Below are 16,725 nucleotides of genomic sequence, written 5' to 3'. Positions count from 1 at the left end.
GATTCTTCAAAACTTTTAAGATACATTGAAATATCTTCATAGTACATGTTTAATTATTCTATCCTTCCAGTGTTGTGCCAGCCCCAGCAAGAATACAGCGCGAGGCGGGAACAATCCATGAATGGTGCGCCAGCTCCTTGCTAGTGCAGCGACACTGTGCCCTCACATGTTTAATTATTAACAATATAGATTATTTAAATTAATTTCAAGTTTTATCTGTATAATATAATAAACATATTTTGCTGCATTTCATCTTTAAAATGATATCGTCATCATATGTAAATACACACTTTATAAAGTGGCTTAGGTTATGCAATATTATAACTGTATCGCAAGTTTACAATGAGGTGATTGTACTAATAAGTACAAACAGTTCTACAAGGAGCACTTGATGGACTGATTGAGTGCGTTTATAGTTCTTGGGATGAAACTGTTTCTGTACTGCAAGGTCCGTACAGGAAGAGAGCAGCTTGAGAGGAGTTCAAATAGGCAGCATGGCTGAAGCAGCTTGTTCTTGATGCTGTATACCGATAATTCTGTTTCCGATCAGCTGCTGTAGATCTGTGATTCCACACTCAGATACAGTGATATAAATACTCCAAATGGTGCAGTGAGAGTAATATGGAAAAAGATGATCCCCGGTGGCAACCCCTAATGGGAGCAGCTGAAAGAAGAAGAAGAATGTGCAGTGAGAGTAACAATGCTAAATCAGCTATGGTATTTAGAATAGTTTGACCATTCTGTGGACCATTATTTTGTCACAGGTTAATTATAATCAGATGCATTAAACTAATAAACAATTTGCGGTTAATTTCAGTGTATATGATAAAGCTGCGTCAGGGATGTGGATCTAAAAAAGAAAGGGAAACCACACTGGAACAGTAGCACTGCTTTGACGCTGGGTGTCGCCAGTTTGCAAAACCAAGCGGAAAACTTGAGTACGCCAGGGTTTTAGCTAGTGTGAAAATGTGCGTGGCTTTACGCCAAGTTTAGGTTTTATACATTGCGATTTGAGCGTGGAAATGGGCCTACGCAACATTTTTGTGCATACGCACCATTTATACATGAGGCCCCTGTTTATTGCCAGGATATACTTTGACACCTACGTTAAAACCACAATTTAATATTTACTTATTCCAAAATAAAGTACAAAAATGTTTGTTTTTACATTTATTTTACAGACATTCCAAATGCATTATTCAATCTGCTTCTCAGTATATGTATATCAGCTAATATATGCCTTTAGAAAAAAGTCAGTTGAGGGCAAATTCAAATATGCACCACTTCTTTGGCCTCATCATAACCTGCAAATCGATGATTTTTCAGTGCCATCTTGATGGGTCCAAGCAGTTGAAAATGAGTAGGCACTAAGTCTAGACTATAGGGTGGGTGGCTGAGAATATCTTTCATTTTTTTGCATGATGTTTCTGGTTTGAACATCCATGTAAGGAAGCAAACCTTCATTTAAAAAAAGTACAGCCTCCAAAAGATTTCTTCTCCATTTTTTAAGAAATACCTCCAAAGGGCAACCCTACAAAGATCTAAGGCAGAAGGCGGCATGGCTCTACCTAACTTTCAATTTTATTATTGGGTTGCAAATATACAAGCTATAAAAACCTGGACATTGACACAAATAGATAAACACACACAGGCATAGTCCTAAGTAGAAATAAAATCCTGCAGTACTTCATTATATTCCTTGTCTTTGTGCCCCGGTAAATACAAGTTTATCTATCTATCTATCTATCTATCTATCTATCTATCTATCTATCTATCTATCTATCTATCTATCTATCTATCTATCTATCTATCTATCTATCTATCTATCTATCTATCTATCTGTGCCATTCAGATATATTTAAATTGGTCCAGATACATCTGTTCAGATATATATAAATTGGTCCAGATACATCTGTTCAGATATATAAATAAAAAATACTGTATATCATAGGGCCCACCCCATCCATAACCCTTCTTAGAATTAAACAGGCTTAGAAGATTGTATGGTATAGTATGATAACAACGGGATGAAAGATGTAATCAGAATTAAATGACAAGACACTGTGGCACTCAAAGACTAGCTGTAGATGACCAAGATATTTTATTATTTGCAGACCTCAGTTAAATGTTACTTTTTTTAGCATAGATACATGATATAACGAAATAATTCCTGTACACATTGGCTGAGGTATCTCTGTAACAGCAGTAGTCTCACAAGATGTGTTTTTTTAACTCTGTGAAAAACAAAACCTATATTTGCCATCGTTAGAAGGATTTTGAAATTGCTTTACACTAATACTGCCTCATTATAATGCAGTCACAGTCTGCATTCCTGTAAGTGGCAAGCAGATAAAAGACATTGCTGTTATCCTGCAAATAGTATACATGTGTTTGGCTGCATTTCCTATTGAGCAATGATGAGTGATCAACCCCAAATGAGTTACACAACCTTAAAAGGAATGCTACATTGAAAAATCATTTGGGGAGTATTTGAGAAGAGGAACAGTTGGTAAATAAATGGATTTGTAGACTAAACAAATCATGATAGAGCAAAAAGGAGAGTCAAAATATTACTTGTACAAAATAATTAACAATACTTAAATGCCTGAGCCTTGAGATTATGTTCATTTAATTTAGATTTTTATAAAAGTGTAAAACGTAGAGATAGCAAATTGTACTACAAATAAAATTCTTAAACAATAGTTTCTGTAAGCACATACTATTTAAAGTAAGTGTTTACTTTAATTATTCAATACCCTCATGGTTTCTACATTGACCTTTTTGTTTATTTTAAAATGTTTGTTTATTAAGTAATGCTAAAGCTGTATTTAGTCAATCTGGATATCTTGAAGACAATCTATATTGTGTAGAACTATCAGTTGCAAGTGATTTGTTAGACTGTAATATTAGTTTGGCCCTTTTTGATGTTTTGTTAAAGACTGAAAATTCATGATTATGTTCCTCTAGGCATGCATTAATTTTTGTTTGAATACTTGAATACTACGATAGGCACTAAACAAAGAAAAAAAGTGTAAACATCTTTTTTTTTAATTTTGAAAATAGTTCACCCAAAATCGAAAGAATGTTTTATATCATGAGTAATGAAATCTTTTCAGTTCATTTGTATTTCTTTCCATTAATGTTGTAGATTAGTATTTAAGCCTTTCAGTTGTAAATTAAATGTTTAGATGCTTCATAGTTCACTCTTCAGCCAGTGGCGTAGCTAGGGGTGGGTGGAGGGAGGGCGGTCCACCCCAGGTGGCACATTTTTGGGGGTAGCATTATTGGCCAAAAGACTCAGTACAAGTCGTGTGTAAGCAGCAGAGTTCGCAAAAATATCACTCATGAATGAAAAAAGTAAAATTCTCTGAGCTTTATCTTAAAATGCTTCAAAAATAATTTTCAGACTGTCCTGTGAAATTTATGAGGCAATAACAAAAATAAACATAAACATTACACTGATAATAATTTCTAGGAAGATAAACAACTAATTTACAATTTATAATTTCATTTCGTTATCAATCCGAATGCATTCTTGCTCTGTGCAGAAAACATCCCCACCTATCACTTGTACATTACACTGGTTCTGGTTTTCACAGCGTAATTACAATATATTAAACTAATAATTAGAACACGGCTTATCAGTGTGTCTGTACAATATTCTTGTCTAGTTGATGCTTATAAATAATTATATGTGAAAAATTATTGTTGTTTTTCTATATATGAATAAATCTATGCGAAATGTATCTTAATTTTTCTCTATACATCATTTTAATTTTTTATTTGAATAGGTTAACATATCCAGATATGTTGGAGGGTGGCAAATTGAACCACCGCCCCACCCTGAGCGGCACAAACTCTAGCTATGCCACTGTCTTCAGCTTACACTGAACCTTCTTGTTAGGTATACTGTATAAGTGCTCTTAACATTTCTCATTCATTTTATTTCTTAAATATTGTAAGTCGTAGGAATCCCACTGCTCTTTTTGCTACTATAACTAAACTCCTTCCACCTCCTTCTACAGATATTTCCAACTCTGCAGAGGAATGCAAACTATTCCTCCAGTCTGTCAATCTGCATTTCTGCCCAATGCTTTCCTCTCCATTTTTTTTTTTATTTTGTTCAAGTTCATATTGCATTCGACCATGCTACATCTCCATTTATTCTGCTTGTGTCACTGAGCTGCTTAGAAAAGCAAGGTCCTTTATCAGCCAGCTTGACTGTTCCTATCTTCTTTTCACTGAATATATTAATAAATCTTCTTTTAATGCTTCCGTTATCAAATCATTTATTACAGTTCAGGATTACAGGAACCCAGAGTCTATCTCACTAGCTTCTGGTGTAAATGAAAAGCCTACATTGGAAGTGGAATGAGTACATTGTAAAGCACAATCATGCAGACACCTACAGTCACTCACACTGGGTAAAGTGTCACCAGGTAATCTAACATGCAAGCACTTCAGAAGCTGCAGGAAAAAAACTTACACAGACAAAGGGAGAACTTTGTTTACATTTAATTACAGGTTCTGGAGCTGTAAGATAGCAGCTCAAACCATCATGTCCCTGTGCCGTCCTACTGTAAACTTTAATGTAGTAATATGCATACTTCATCTGTTTATTTCTCAATAGTAATAGTCATGGCCATATGTGTCATGCCCCATAGATTGCCAACAGCTAGAAAGAATGGTCTCTAAACAGTTTTAAAGCTGCCTTTTTGAAACTATCCACTCTACCATCTAATCACTATACCATACTGAGAAAGCATAAGTAAATGCTATGATAGACACCTTCCTTTCCACTGACACAAGACTCTTAATCATCCTTCTTATTCTAGACAGCAACACAGCTTATTGATGGTTAAACATTATAGCTTGGTTTGTGCTTTCATAAGTTTATCCCTCAAGCATTATAATGCTCTTTTGAATTCTAGTAAAACCCTAACCAGACCACAGTATTTTCAAAATTTGTTCCTGAAACATTTACACATACTAAATGTTCAAATGTGTCAGAAACACCAGCAACCCATTTTATGTCATATCCATAATAAATATCTGATTTCCTTAAGGGCACTACTAGGTCTAGCCCTTCAACATAAATGAGCTTCTTATCCTTTACGACCCTTTAAGTAACACTTGGACCCTCTTACACTAGTTAATTAGTGGTTCCTCAGACCAGACTCTCCTCCAAGACATAACAGGATGTTTAGGACTGAGCCATGTACAGTGGAACCCCTGGTTACGAGTTTAATCCGTTCCAGAACCGAGGTCGTAACCCGATCTGCTCGTAAACCGAACAAATTTTCCCCCATTTAAAATAATGGAAATGAGATTAATCCGTTCCAGCCCTCCCAAAAAGTCCCCAAAATATCATAAATAATGGAAAAAAAACATGTTTTTAAATAAGAAACAAACATCAAAATAATGTATTAGTAAATATAGTTAAATAAAAGATAAACCAACTTAAGAAAATGTAATCTTACCTTGGCGCCAGATAACGGAGAGTTGCTGAGGAAGGAGGGAGGGAGGAGGGAGGGAGGGAGGACTGGCTGCATTTTCGGCACCTTCACATCAAAAAAAACTAAAATTGAACTTTCTTAACTGTACGTACGTACATGAATTGTAAAAAAATAAACTTTCTTAACTTTAAACTTAGCCTAACACTTAACATTACGTACATATGATTTTTTTTTTATGCTAATCATCTGTTTTTGCCTTTTTGGCTGCACTTTCGGCACCTTCACTTATAGCAGTTTCAGTTTTAGTACAAAGATACCTATGCAACGACGTTTGCTTTTGCCTGCTTTTTAAAAGCTTACGGAAGTGAGCCAAGCAGGTGTCATCATAATTTGCTGCAGAACGACTAGTTGCAACTTTTTCTGGATGTTTCTTTTCAATGAAACTTGTAACCTTCTCCCACATTCCCAGCACTTCTTTAATTTCACTTGTCGAAATTTTCTCTGTCTCGACTTCCTCCTCACTACCGCTGATCTCTTGCAGAGCCTCTGTACGTTGCATGTCCTGCAGCTCAAGCAACTCCTGTGTTGAGAGTTCCTCCTCATGTTCCTCGACAAGCTCGTTGATATCACCCTCGTCAACCTGCAGACCCATCGACTTGCCGAGGGACACGATTTCATGCACTGGATCTACGTCGGGCACGTTGGTCTCGGTCTCGGTCTCGATATCAAGACCAAATCCTTCAAAGTCCCTCGCTGCAACTGCATCAGGCCATAACTTCTTCCATGCAGAATTCAGTGTTCTTCTGGTCACTTCTTTCCACGCCAGGTCAATCATGCGTAGGCATTGCACGATGTTGAAATGTTCTTTCCAAAACTCTCGGAGTGTTAGCTCCGTATTTTCTGTCACATCGAAGCATCGTTTGAACAGATGCTTCGTGTAGAGCTTTTTGAAATTGGAAATGACCTGCTGATCCATCGGTTGCAGGATTGAAGTCGTGTTGGGTGGGAGGTAGAGGACTTTTATGAATTGATATTCTTCCCGGATGTTGTCTTGGAGACCGGGCGGGTGGGCTGGAGCATTGTCGAGGACGAGTAACGCTTGCAGAGGCAGTTTGTTTTCTTGAAGATACTTCTTCACCGCAGGTCCAAAGCAGAGATTTACCCAGTCGATGAAGAACTGCCGCGTAACCCATGCCTTTGGATTGGCGCGCCACATCACTTGCAGTTTTTCTTTAAGAATCCTGTGAGTCTTAAAGGCTCGAGGATTCTCTGAATGATAGACTAGCAGTGGCTTCACTTTAAAGTCACCGCTAGCATTTGCACACAATGCAAGGGTGAGGCGGTCCTTCATCGGCTTATGTCCTGGCATCTTCGTCTCCTCTGCTGTGATGTACGTCCTGCGGGGCATTTTCTTCCAAAAAAGCCCCGTCTCATCGCAATTAAAAACTTGCTGGGGGATGTAACATTCTGCCTCGATGAGCTGCGCGAAACGTGTGATGAACTCGCCAGCTGCCTTCTGGTCTGCACTTGCTGCCTCGCCATGTCTTACGACAGAGTGAATGCCTGATCGCTTCTTAAATCTGTTGAACCATCCATGACTAGCCTTGAATTCTGGTTCTACTACATCCGTAGATGTGGATGGTTCTTTCTGCTTCAGGTCATTGTAAATGATGCGAGCTTTCTCGCTTATGACTGTTTCAGTAAGTATATCTCCTGCCAACTCTTTCTCTTTTATCCACAATAACAGCAGGTTTTCCATTTGTTTGTGGATAGATGACCTTTGCTGTGTAATTACGGTCATGCCTTTTGCTACTTTTACACTCTTTATGGTCTCCTTTTGCTTTAGTATTGAGGATATCGTGGACGTACTGCGGTCGTAAATTTTGGCGAGTTCCATCACACGCACACCTCTCTCATGCTTTTCTATAATTTCCTGCTTCAACTCGACTGACAGCATCCTTTTCTTCTTGCTGCTGTCCTTTCCACTTCCTACCTTCTTTGAAGACATGGTTAATGCCCAATATGTATGATATGGCTCTGGGTAGAAGGGGTAGAGGTTTCCGGGTAAGAAAGGCGAAGCGGAAACTAGCAGTGACGTTTCGGAGCTCGGCTCGTAAAACGGGCAAGCCTCGTACACCGGGCAGAAATTTTGCTCGGATCGCGGCTCGTAAACCGAATTACTCGTATACCGAGCTGCTTGTAAACCGGGGTTCCACTGTAATATAAATGATGTATTACTATTCAACAAAATCTCTGTGGTTGTAATTAATTCTCATTATTCAAACCCAACTGGAATCTATTCACATCTTATTTCCCCTTAAAATAATCGTCACCCTCATCTCCCTTTAGAATCCCTCATCTACTTTGACGTATGGCTTGGGTTTCAATTGCTTTTACATTTTGATTTTAAATTCTTATGTATTTTTTTCTATTTTAAATAGTAATCCTTCAGAGTAAGATGGTGGTATATTAATAAGTTCATTAATAATATAGTGTAGTATGTACTGTGTACTGTATATACTGTAGTAGTAATATAATTCAGGCTTCACAATACAATATTTTCGACAATATGAAATTTTCATAAAAGATGTGTATTTCATGTTTAGTGTTACTTATTATTAGATATTCATAAGTCAAAACACTTCAAAATAAATTACAATCAGTGTGCAAATACACAAACTTTAGCATAAGTTTTTGTAAGTTTTTCATTTTTATTACAATAAAATTGCCTTAAATATTCATATAAAATATTTGCATCACAGTAACATAAGAATTTCACTGCGCACTTTACAAAAGATAAAAATGACATTATTCATTTAAATTATTTATTTTATTTTATTTATTTAATTTATTTATAAAGCACTTTAGAAACAACCTCAAGGCTGATCAAAGTGCTGTAAAAAGAAAAACAACACACAAACACATAAGAACTGAAGAGATTTTTAATAGAAAGTATAAAAAGTATACAAATAGCCAACATATTATACAGGGTTAAAAGCCAGAGAGTAAAAATATGTTTTTAAATAGGATTTAAAGGCAGCTAGTGAAGGAGCCTGTCTAACGTGCAACGGCAAATCGTTCCAGAGTTTTGGGGCTGCAACTGAAAAATTATAAATGTATCATTTTGTTTTCTGAGTTAATATCCAACAATGGCTGTTCTTTTATTTCCTGAATAAATGACTTACTGACCTGTTAGCTGAATGTCCTGACTAGATCTATCAAGAACTTCAAATATTTCTTTTTAAAGAAAAATGGAATTTGAACACTCTAAAGCTAAGCTATTGTCTCTGCTGTGACAATACTCCACACAGTAGAAAACATTTATTCATTGGGTACAACCATAGCAAGGACAGATCTCTGATCTGACCAGAAAAGCAAGCGTTGAAAATATGGCTGGTAGACAACTGATACTGAGAGGGGTGCAATAACTGTTGCTGTGTGATACATCTTTGCTATAATATACCTGTATTTCTGAATCAGTGTTAGTGCATTTGGTGTATCATGTTTCAAGAACTCGTGCTCACATTCGTGGTTTGTGGGAGCTGCCATTTGAGCATATCGTAAAAACAGTTCCAGGTTGGTTTCTTGGTCCCAGCAGAGGTCAATTTGAAAACAATCCTGTGGAGATAGTTATACATTTATGAAACAATGTTGTGATTCATTGTACTCATTTGAGGATGTGACTCACAAAATGAAGTCTGTGCTCAATGCACTTAACATTCAGTCCAAGCCCACTTTCACATACGTCCATACGTCCTTATGTCCATATTGTGCGCCGACAATTTTCTTCACATCTTATGGCTCCGCCAAAGTGCAGGTAGTTTATCATGTTATAGCTTAGTCCTGTTGTTTTATTCAGATTTTTAAATTCCCTGCTTTTGATGTAAGCTGTTTTTATTTACCTTTGTGTTTGATTTCAGTCTTATGGTAATATTATACAATACATGCATTTCCCCATTTTGCACTGGCAGCATTCTGTATCACAAAATTTGATATAATGAAATATATGTAAATATACTGTATATTGTCACATACTGTATCAGGTTAAGAGTTGCACAAATAACATGGTTATTGAAAAGCACTCTTTATTCTTGAGGTTGTAGAAGCAGACCTTGAAGTCTTTCAAAACAAAAGTCAAACTTAATTTTATTACAGCAACATTTATTTCTATAGCACATATTTATACACGGGCGGCACGGTGGCGCAGTGGTAGCGCTGCTGCCTCACAGTAAGGGGACCCGCTTCCCGGGTCCTCCCTGTATGGAATTTGCATGTTCTCCCCATGTCTGCGTGGGTTTCCTCCGGGTGCTCCGGTTTCCTCCCACTGTCCAAAGACATGCAGGTTAGGTGCATTGGCGTGTGTGTGTGCCCTGCTGTGGGCTGGTGCCCTGCCGGGGTTTGTTCCAGCCTTGCTTCCTGTGTTGGCTGAGTTTGGCTCCAACAGACCCCCGTGACCCTGTGTTAGGATATATCGTGTTGGATAATGGATGCTCAAATTGCTTTACAAGATGTCAAAGAATTAAAATTAAATCAGGCAAGAATAAGTATTAAAAAAAGTAGAAAAGTAGATTCTAATATATAGTATTGTATTCTAAGCCTCTAAAGATTAGTATGCTGATAAGGTCACATGGCCGGGAGAACAGAAAAAAGAAAAAAAAAATCCAGTTAAGCTGGAGAAAAAAAAATCTGCAGGGATTCCAGTCTTTGTCCCAAATGATTCGATGCAGTAGGTCTCATGGAGAGCTGGGGCACCCGCCTTCATTTGAGCATCATAGGAGGCTGCAGAGTGCATTGATTAAAGTTAACTGGAAGAGAAAGCAGAGACGAGTAGAGATTAGTAATGACTGCAGATCTCTGAAGAATACAGTAGTTGTATGCATTTATATTCTATTAGGAGTACAACAACAATGTAGCTAAGAAAAAGCCAAATTTAAAAAGCGTTTTTTAAAATGATCCACAATGTTAGCCTGGGATATCTCTGTTGACAAAGTATTCCAGATTTTTGGTCCATAACAGCAAAAAGCTACCTCATCACTTATTTTATTTTATGCTTAGTTATTAGAATAATAAACACAATTATTAAAAGGACTAACGTTACAACTTGGAATTTAGGTAGACAGGCATTCTGATTAAGATTCATGCTGCTGCATTCTGCATTAAATGCAACTGATTGATGTCTTTCTTTGATAGTTCTGTTAAGAGTAGTGTGGCAGAAGTGCTGCCATCCAGGGTATCTAAACCGTCCGGGCGCCCCCTGGCAGTGGCCTTGCCCTCCTGTAGGGATGTGCGTCCCAGCTCCGTTCCAGTGGCCCACAAGCAGACCTGGGTTGCTGCCCTTTCGTGGCCCAGGGGAGGTATCATCCAGGCGTCTCGGCTGGGTAGGGTCCCCAGCCATCTGTGACACAGTGTTATAAGAGGTCTAACTTTTGCAATGTTCTTTAAGTGAAAAATGCACTCCTAGTAATATGATTAAAGATTTTAAATTTAGGCCAGAGTCCCCGATTACACCTAAATTCTTTACCTCTGTCCTGACTTTTAGTTCCAGGGGATGAAGTTTATTTCTAATATCCTCATTACTTACCAATCACCAAGATTTCTGTTATTTTTTTATTTAACTTAAATTAATATTAGTCCGTTTGCAACTTCCTGAAAATAAAAAAATTAACATCATCCTCTTGAGAGGGGTGGGGACAGGGCCACACACCTCATAAGCTGTCTGAAAAGCACAAGTGTTTTTATTACCATGAGATGTAATACTTGTGTAAGACAGCTGCTGATCCTGTATTTCTCTCTCTACTGTCTGTGAGATAGTGTGTTTTGCCATTTTTGCCTATCAGTCTACATCAGTAAAATATCTCTCTATTATATAAAAAAATCTTGGGACGAGACTTTTTTCCAGCAATGAGACATGACCTTTTGAAGAGAGACACTTTGGAAGAGAGATGTTTTGAAGAGAGATACTTTCACATCCCGCAAGACAGGCACGTCACGTTATACTTACAACCTTTGTAAGCAAGTCCCTGATACACATGCAGAGCAGGTTAGAGGTAATGGAAGTAGGAAAATTCAAAAGTCTCAAAAAAAAGAGTGAAAAAATCACATTAGCACAAACAAACGTAAAATATTACTCGGTGAAATAACGGGAAGAGCAAAAAGTGATCGCATAGTGTTTGAGGACAACAAGACAGGTGCTGTATAGGCTTTTAAACATTCGAAGTGCCACATAAAATGCTGCTCACACGGAACGAAAGCAGCAGCAAGCTAGCAACTATGCGTCTCTGTCACTCACGTTGTGAGGGGGGGTCTGAACACACACCAAGGTGATGCAGTTGGATCATCTGCTGGCGTGCTGCTGGTGGTGAGCTGCGTGTTCTGCTTGTCGCACTGCAGGTCGATCATTTAAAAGCCTGTATAGCAGCTGTCCTTTAGTCTCGCGGGATGTCAAAGTGTCTTCTGAGAAGATCACATCTCATCTCCCTCGTCTCCCTCCCAAGATTTTTTTTTATAATAGAGAGATGTCATCAGAGTCCTTTAAATGCCAATTGTCAAACTCTAAGCAGTCTGAAATATGCCTTTTACTCAAAAGTGCTGCTGAGATGGTCTTCCATATGACAAGTTCTCCCATCTCAGCAGGGAACATTGGAAGCTCTGTTAGAGTAACCATTGGCTTCTTTGTCACTTCCCTGACCAAGGCATTTTTTGTCTAATCAAGAAAGAATCCCAGTGGTTCCAAATTTCTTCCATTTCACAATTATTAAGACCATTGTGCTCCTGGGAACACTCAAAGCTTTAGAAATGGTTTATACCCTTGATTTACACCTCACTCCAGTTTAATTATGGAGGTCTACAGAAAGTTCATTGGACTTCATGGCTAGGTGTTTGTGCTGATGTGTATTGTGAGTGGTTGGACCTTATATACAAATGTGTGTGCCTTTCCAAACTCTTTTCAGTCATTTCATTTTGCAACAAGGATAATTAAAGCAAACAGAATGCCCCTGACCACAATTTGGTGTCTCTCAATAAAGAGTCTGAATACATATATAAATGAAGAGGTTTCAGTTTTTGATTTTTAATAAATTTGTAAATCTTTGCATTTTGTCATTATGGATTATTGAGTGTTTATTGATGGGCAAAAATGTCAAATGTATCCATAAAAAACAAATCTACAAAAATGTGTACAGAAAGTCAAGGGATCTGAATACTTTCTGAATCTACTGTTTATATATATATATATATATATATATATATATATATGTATGTGTATATATATATATATATGTATGTATATATATAATTTAATTATAAAATTATTTAAAATTATTTTATTTTGTATTTAATTTTTAATATATACATTCTTAGTTACCACTTTATTGTTTCACTTCTCCAGAAGCTTCGTGCTGGAAACATGCCTTGGAAATTTTCTGTGCTGACTCAGTAGCATTATGCAGCTAAGACACATATGCATGCTCTAGATGTCCTGATAATGCATGCTTTGTGACATGGTTAATGTAAATGTGTGGATGTGAATATGTATGTCTATACTGACTTTGTATGCTCAGATAATGACACAAACATATGTTTGTCTATTCATCTACCTCCCTCTTTGATTTATTGTAGTACAGGCCCAACCTAGCCTTACCCTGGTAGCAGTAGGTAAAGGACAAGAACTGACCTTGGGAGTGACTCTAGACCATCAAAGTCATACACGTAAACACACCAACATGTATTCACATTCCTACAGGGCATTGTAGAGTTGTCAGATAACTTGTCTGTAAAATCCATACAAACACAAGAGTATTTCCATACTTCATAAACAATATAATGAGGCTAGAATATATTCATTAGTTTCTAGGACTGTTATGCTCAACAAAAACCATTGTATTATCATGCTGTCCAACAGACATACTGTATGCATACAGTAAATACTGCATGGATATTTTCAAAATGGTAAGGATGATACAGTCTCTCTTAATTATATATTAAAAACACATTTACTTTATTGTCCAAATAATGGGGAGAAGATAACTGCTAGATGTGGTAGGGATTTATGTGAGTCTCAGTGTTGTTTCTTTCCTTGACCATGCATCGATTGGTTGAGGCTGAGCTATTTAATATGAGAAAAATATAGGTAAAATGAATTGGACAATTGAAGCATTCTGTTTTGAAGAGCCTAATTCATGCTGTTGCTGTGTTTTGGATACTCAGGAATTTGAATCAGTTATGAACCTATATTAACATTAACTTGTATTCTATGTAGACTTAGTGATTTTACAAATAAGATGTATCATTTTGCAAAAATGCAGCAACAACATTAGATTATGATTAATGCTGTGACACAGAGATACCATCAGTAGCAATGCACTTGTACACTGTCTAAAAAGATGCACCTGCTAATAAAGCAGTCATACTGTTCAAGGAAAATACAAGGCTAATTCATGTGACCTGCTGTAATAACTAAAGTACACTCTACCCAGCAGATACAGACTTCTAGTCCAGAAAGAAAACTGACATGAATACTTGATTGGTGCTGAAGTAAAGTGGACTTTAGCACACATGTACAGACAAGACAGAAGCTATCAACAGTAAAGTTCAGAATTCAAATGAATGACCAGTTCCTTCAGCCTTGTATTATAAGTCGGCAAACCCAAATCATAACATCACAAAAAAAACACAAGACAAGCTAAATTTCAGTAATGAAATTACGAAACCAAATGAGTGACTGCCACGTTGTTTTCTTGTTCTGTTTTATGTTTTACCACATGCAAAAATTTCGATATGACATAGCTCTCTCAACTTAAAATCAAATAATGCATGTCCACTTGTAGTATTTTGACGAAGAACTGCTCTCAGGTCCTAATGCTTGTTAGAACTGAAAAGTGGACAGTGCCTGCAGTTAGGATTTGTAGACTCCCAGTCCATCATAGATAGCTTGTAAAGCCACTATTTTGTAGAAGCCTTTGAAAATACTTGGTAAGCTATGCTGATGTTTGTCTTCCTTATTTTGTAATTTCATTAAAAGCATGCCTGGAAAAAGTTGATATTAGATAATCAGCAACAGCATTTTACTCACGTGCAACCTGTTTTTTTCTGCATTTTAAAAAAGTGCCAATGTGATTACTTTGTAACAGAGTATAGAAGTTATCTTGTAAATTAAGAGGTAATCTAAAGCCTGCTGCTCTTTGCATATTGACAGCTCTGCCAGTCACTGTTTTCAAGTATAGAAACAGAAAATTAAAAGTGATCTCTTAATAACAAAGAAATCACATTGTACATGTGAATTAGTAGATACCTCAAGGCCAGCATTGCACACCTCAACTATTCTAACCCTAACCACACAAACTCATAATTTTAAATTTTTTTCATTAAATTTGAAAATTTCTCTGATCAACATTTTTAGATTGGCTTTCATACATCTTCAAATATATATTGGTTATGTTATTAATTTTACGCATTCATAAAGACATACTGCAATCATTCTAATGTGTCTTATAGCAGGTTATATGTCGCCTTTGAAGTTGGGTTTTAATAATGCTTCATTCCTCAGTTCTTCTTTATCATCCTTTCTGTGGTCACTGGTTGTGTTGAAGGGCACAACACTAGTGACGCCAATGTATTGTGCCCCTGGAAGATAGTTTTCCTCAATCTGTGCCGCTTAATGAGCAGCCATCAAACAGAGGAACAAACAAATGGCTTAGTCAGCCTCCCTACTTAAATGTGCTAAAATAACACACTTTAAGATACTATTTTAGTGAAGTGCATGCTACACTCGAGTTCTGTGAAACTGCTTTGTGTTACACTTACAAATTTTTGAACATAAAACTATGACGTTGATTTTGTCATTGAACTCCAAGAACTGAACTTTTCAGGTTAGGCTTTTCCAACATTTTGTTGAGAGTGAAATAAGAATAGAGTCTAGTAAATTGAGGTGGCATGTAATGATTGCCATTTCTACAGTTGAGTTTATAGTTTACCATTTTGACTGTAAACGTGGTATGCAAAGAGGGTAAAAAGAAGTTGTGACAATAAGTACATTATAAATAGTTTTTAATGGAATTTAATGTTGTTGGTTATATTTCTTTAGAGAGTGTTAACTCAGTGACCTTGTTTATACTGTATATTTCACCAAAACAGCCTTTTAATTAAAAATTTTCTTCAGTGAGTAGTACTACAACAGGCCTCAAAATGGTCAGTGCTGCTTACACACTTATGATGTTAGTTTTATTTATTTACTGTAGATTTCATACTGAATTCATTACATTACTCGGATATCTGAGTATTATTTACTGGTGATACTTAAGGTTAATTGCAAACAAGCAAAACAACAAATTTAATTTAATATACCACCTTAATTAAAATCAAGCTATATACTTCGAAAAGCATAGAGGTCTATTTAAATGTTGTGAGGTACTCTACATGTTCATTAATAATATCTTTTTTAAATTTGTGTTGTAATTGTTAATACATTCTTAATTAGTACTAATAAAATATATTAAGATGAGTATCTTCTTTTAAATCAGGAACTGCGGAATGCCCACAGTGAAGAATTAATGGGAATACGGAGAGAGGAGGAAATGGAAATGTCAGATGATGATTCTGAAGAAAGCCCAAGTAAAAAAATAAGAACTGAAGACTCAGGTAAAGATTTATTGGTTGCATGCATTTTTTTCACAAAAGTCAATTAGCATACAATTAATACTTAAAATAATACATAATAATGTCTGGTATAATTATAATTTATGACAACTAGGATAACCATTACAAAGCAAATGATTAGGAACTATACCAGGACTGAACATATCTAAGCCCGCAGCCATTATCAACACCTTTCCAGTGTAATGGATAGGTTATTTTTGAAGTTGTAGAAATATTCAATATTGAAAATATTTTTGAGGCGGTATTTTTAATATATCACTTCTGTATTTTGGGAATATGAATAATGTCAAATTCTTTCCAGCAGGTAGAGCAGAAATAGAGGCATAGTTTTTTTATCTCTAAATTTAGCAATTTGTAATTTAAAAACCTCAACAGAGAAGGAAACAATAAAACATCTGGTCGGAAAAAAATAGGAGAAAGCATTTTAGGAACTAGCTTTTAAACTAGTTTGCATTGATTGATTGATTTCCTTAATTAGAAGGAAGCTGCTTGACTGGTATTCGAAGTGCACCATGACAACCATCTCACTGACTGAGCACTCTGATCCTCCAATTGACTCCCTAAGAAATCTCATTTCCATTCTTGGTTCTGCATCAAGGCATTTCGTTTCCTCTTG

The 16,725-nt window shown here is 36.5% G+C and overlaps 1 protein-coding gene across 5 annotated transcripts in view; it reads left to right on the top strand.

The window, feature by feature from the left end:
• enox1 (ecto-NOX disulfide-thiol exchanger 1) overlaps nucleotides 1–16,725 on the top strand; it is a 722,268-nt gene that overhangs the window by 579,489 nt on the left and 126,054 nt on the right. For all 5 annotated transcript variants that reach the window (XM_051926918.1, XM_028799665.2, XM_051926915.1 and 2 more), the window contains one exon: nucleotides 15,974–16,091. In XM_051926918.1, coding sequence (XP_051782878.1) covers nucleotides 15,974–16,091 — 118 coding nt within the window. The remainder of the gene's footprint in view (nucleotides 1–15,973; nucleotides 16,092–16,725) is intronic.

The sequence above is a fragment of the Erpetoichthys calabaricus genome, chromosome 4 (genome assembly GCF_900747795.2).
Source record: "Erpetoichthys calabaricus chromosome 4, fErpCal1.3, whole genome shotgun sequence".
NCBI classification, from domain to species: Eukaryota; Metazoa; Chordata; class Cladistia; order Polypteriformes; family Polypteridae; genus Erpetoichthys; species Erpetoichthys calabaricus.
Note: the sequence above shows the minus strand (reverse complement) of the source record. Positions and strands in the feature narration are given on the sequence as shown.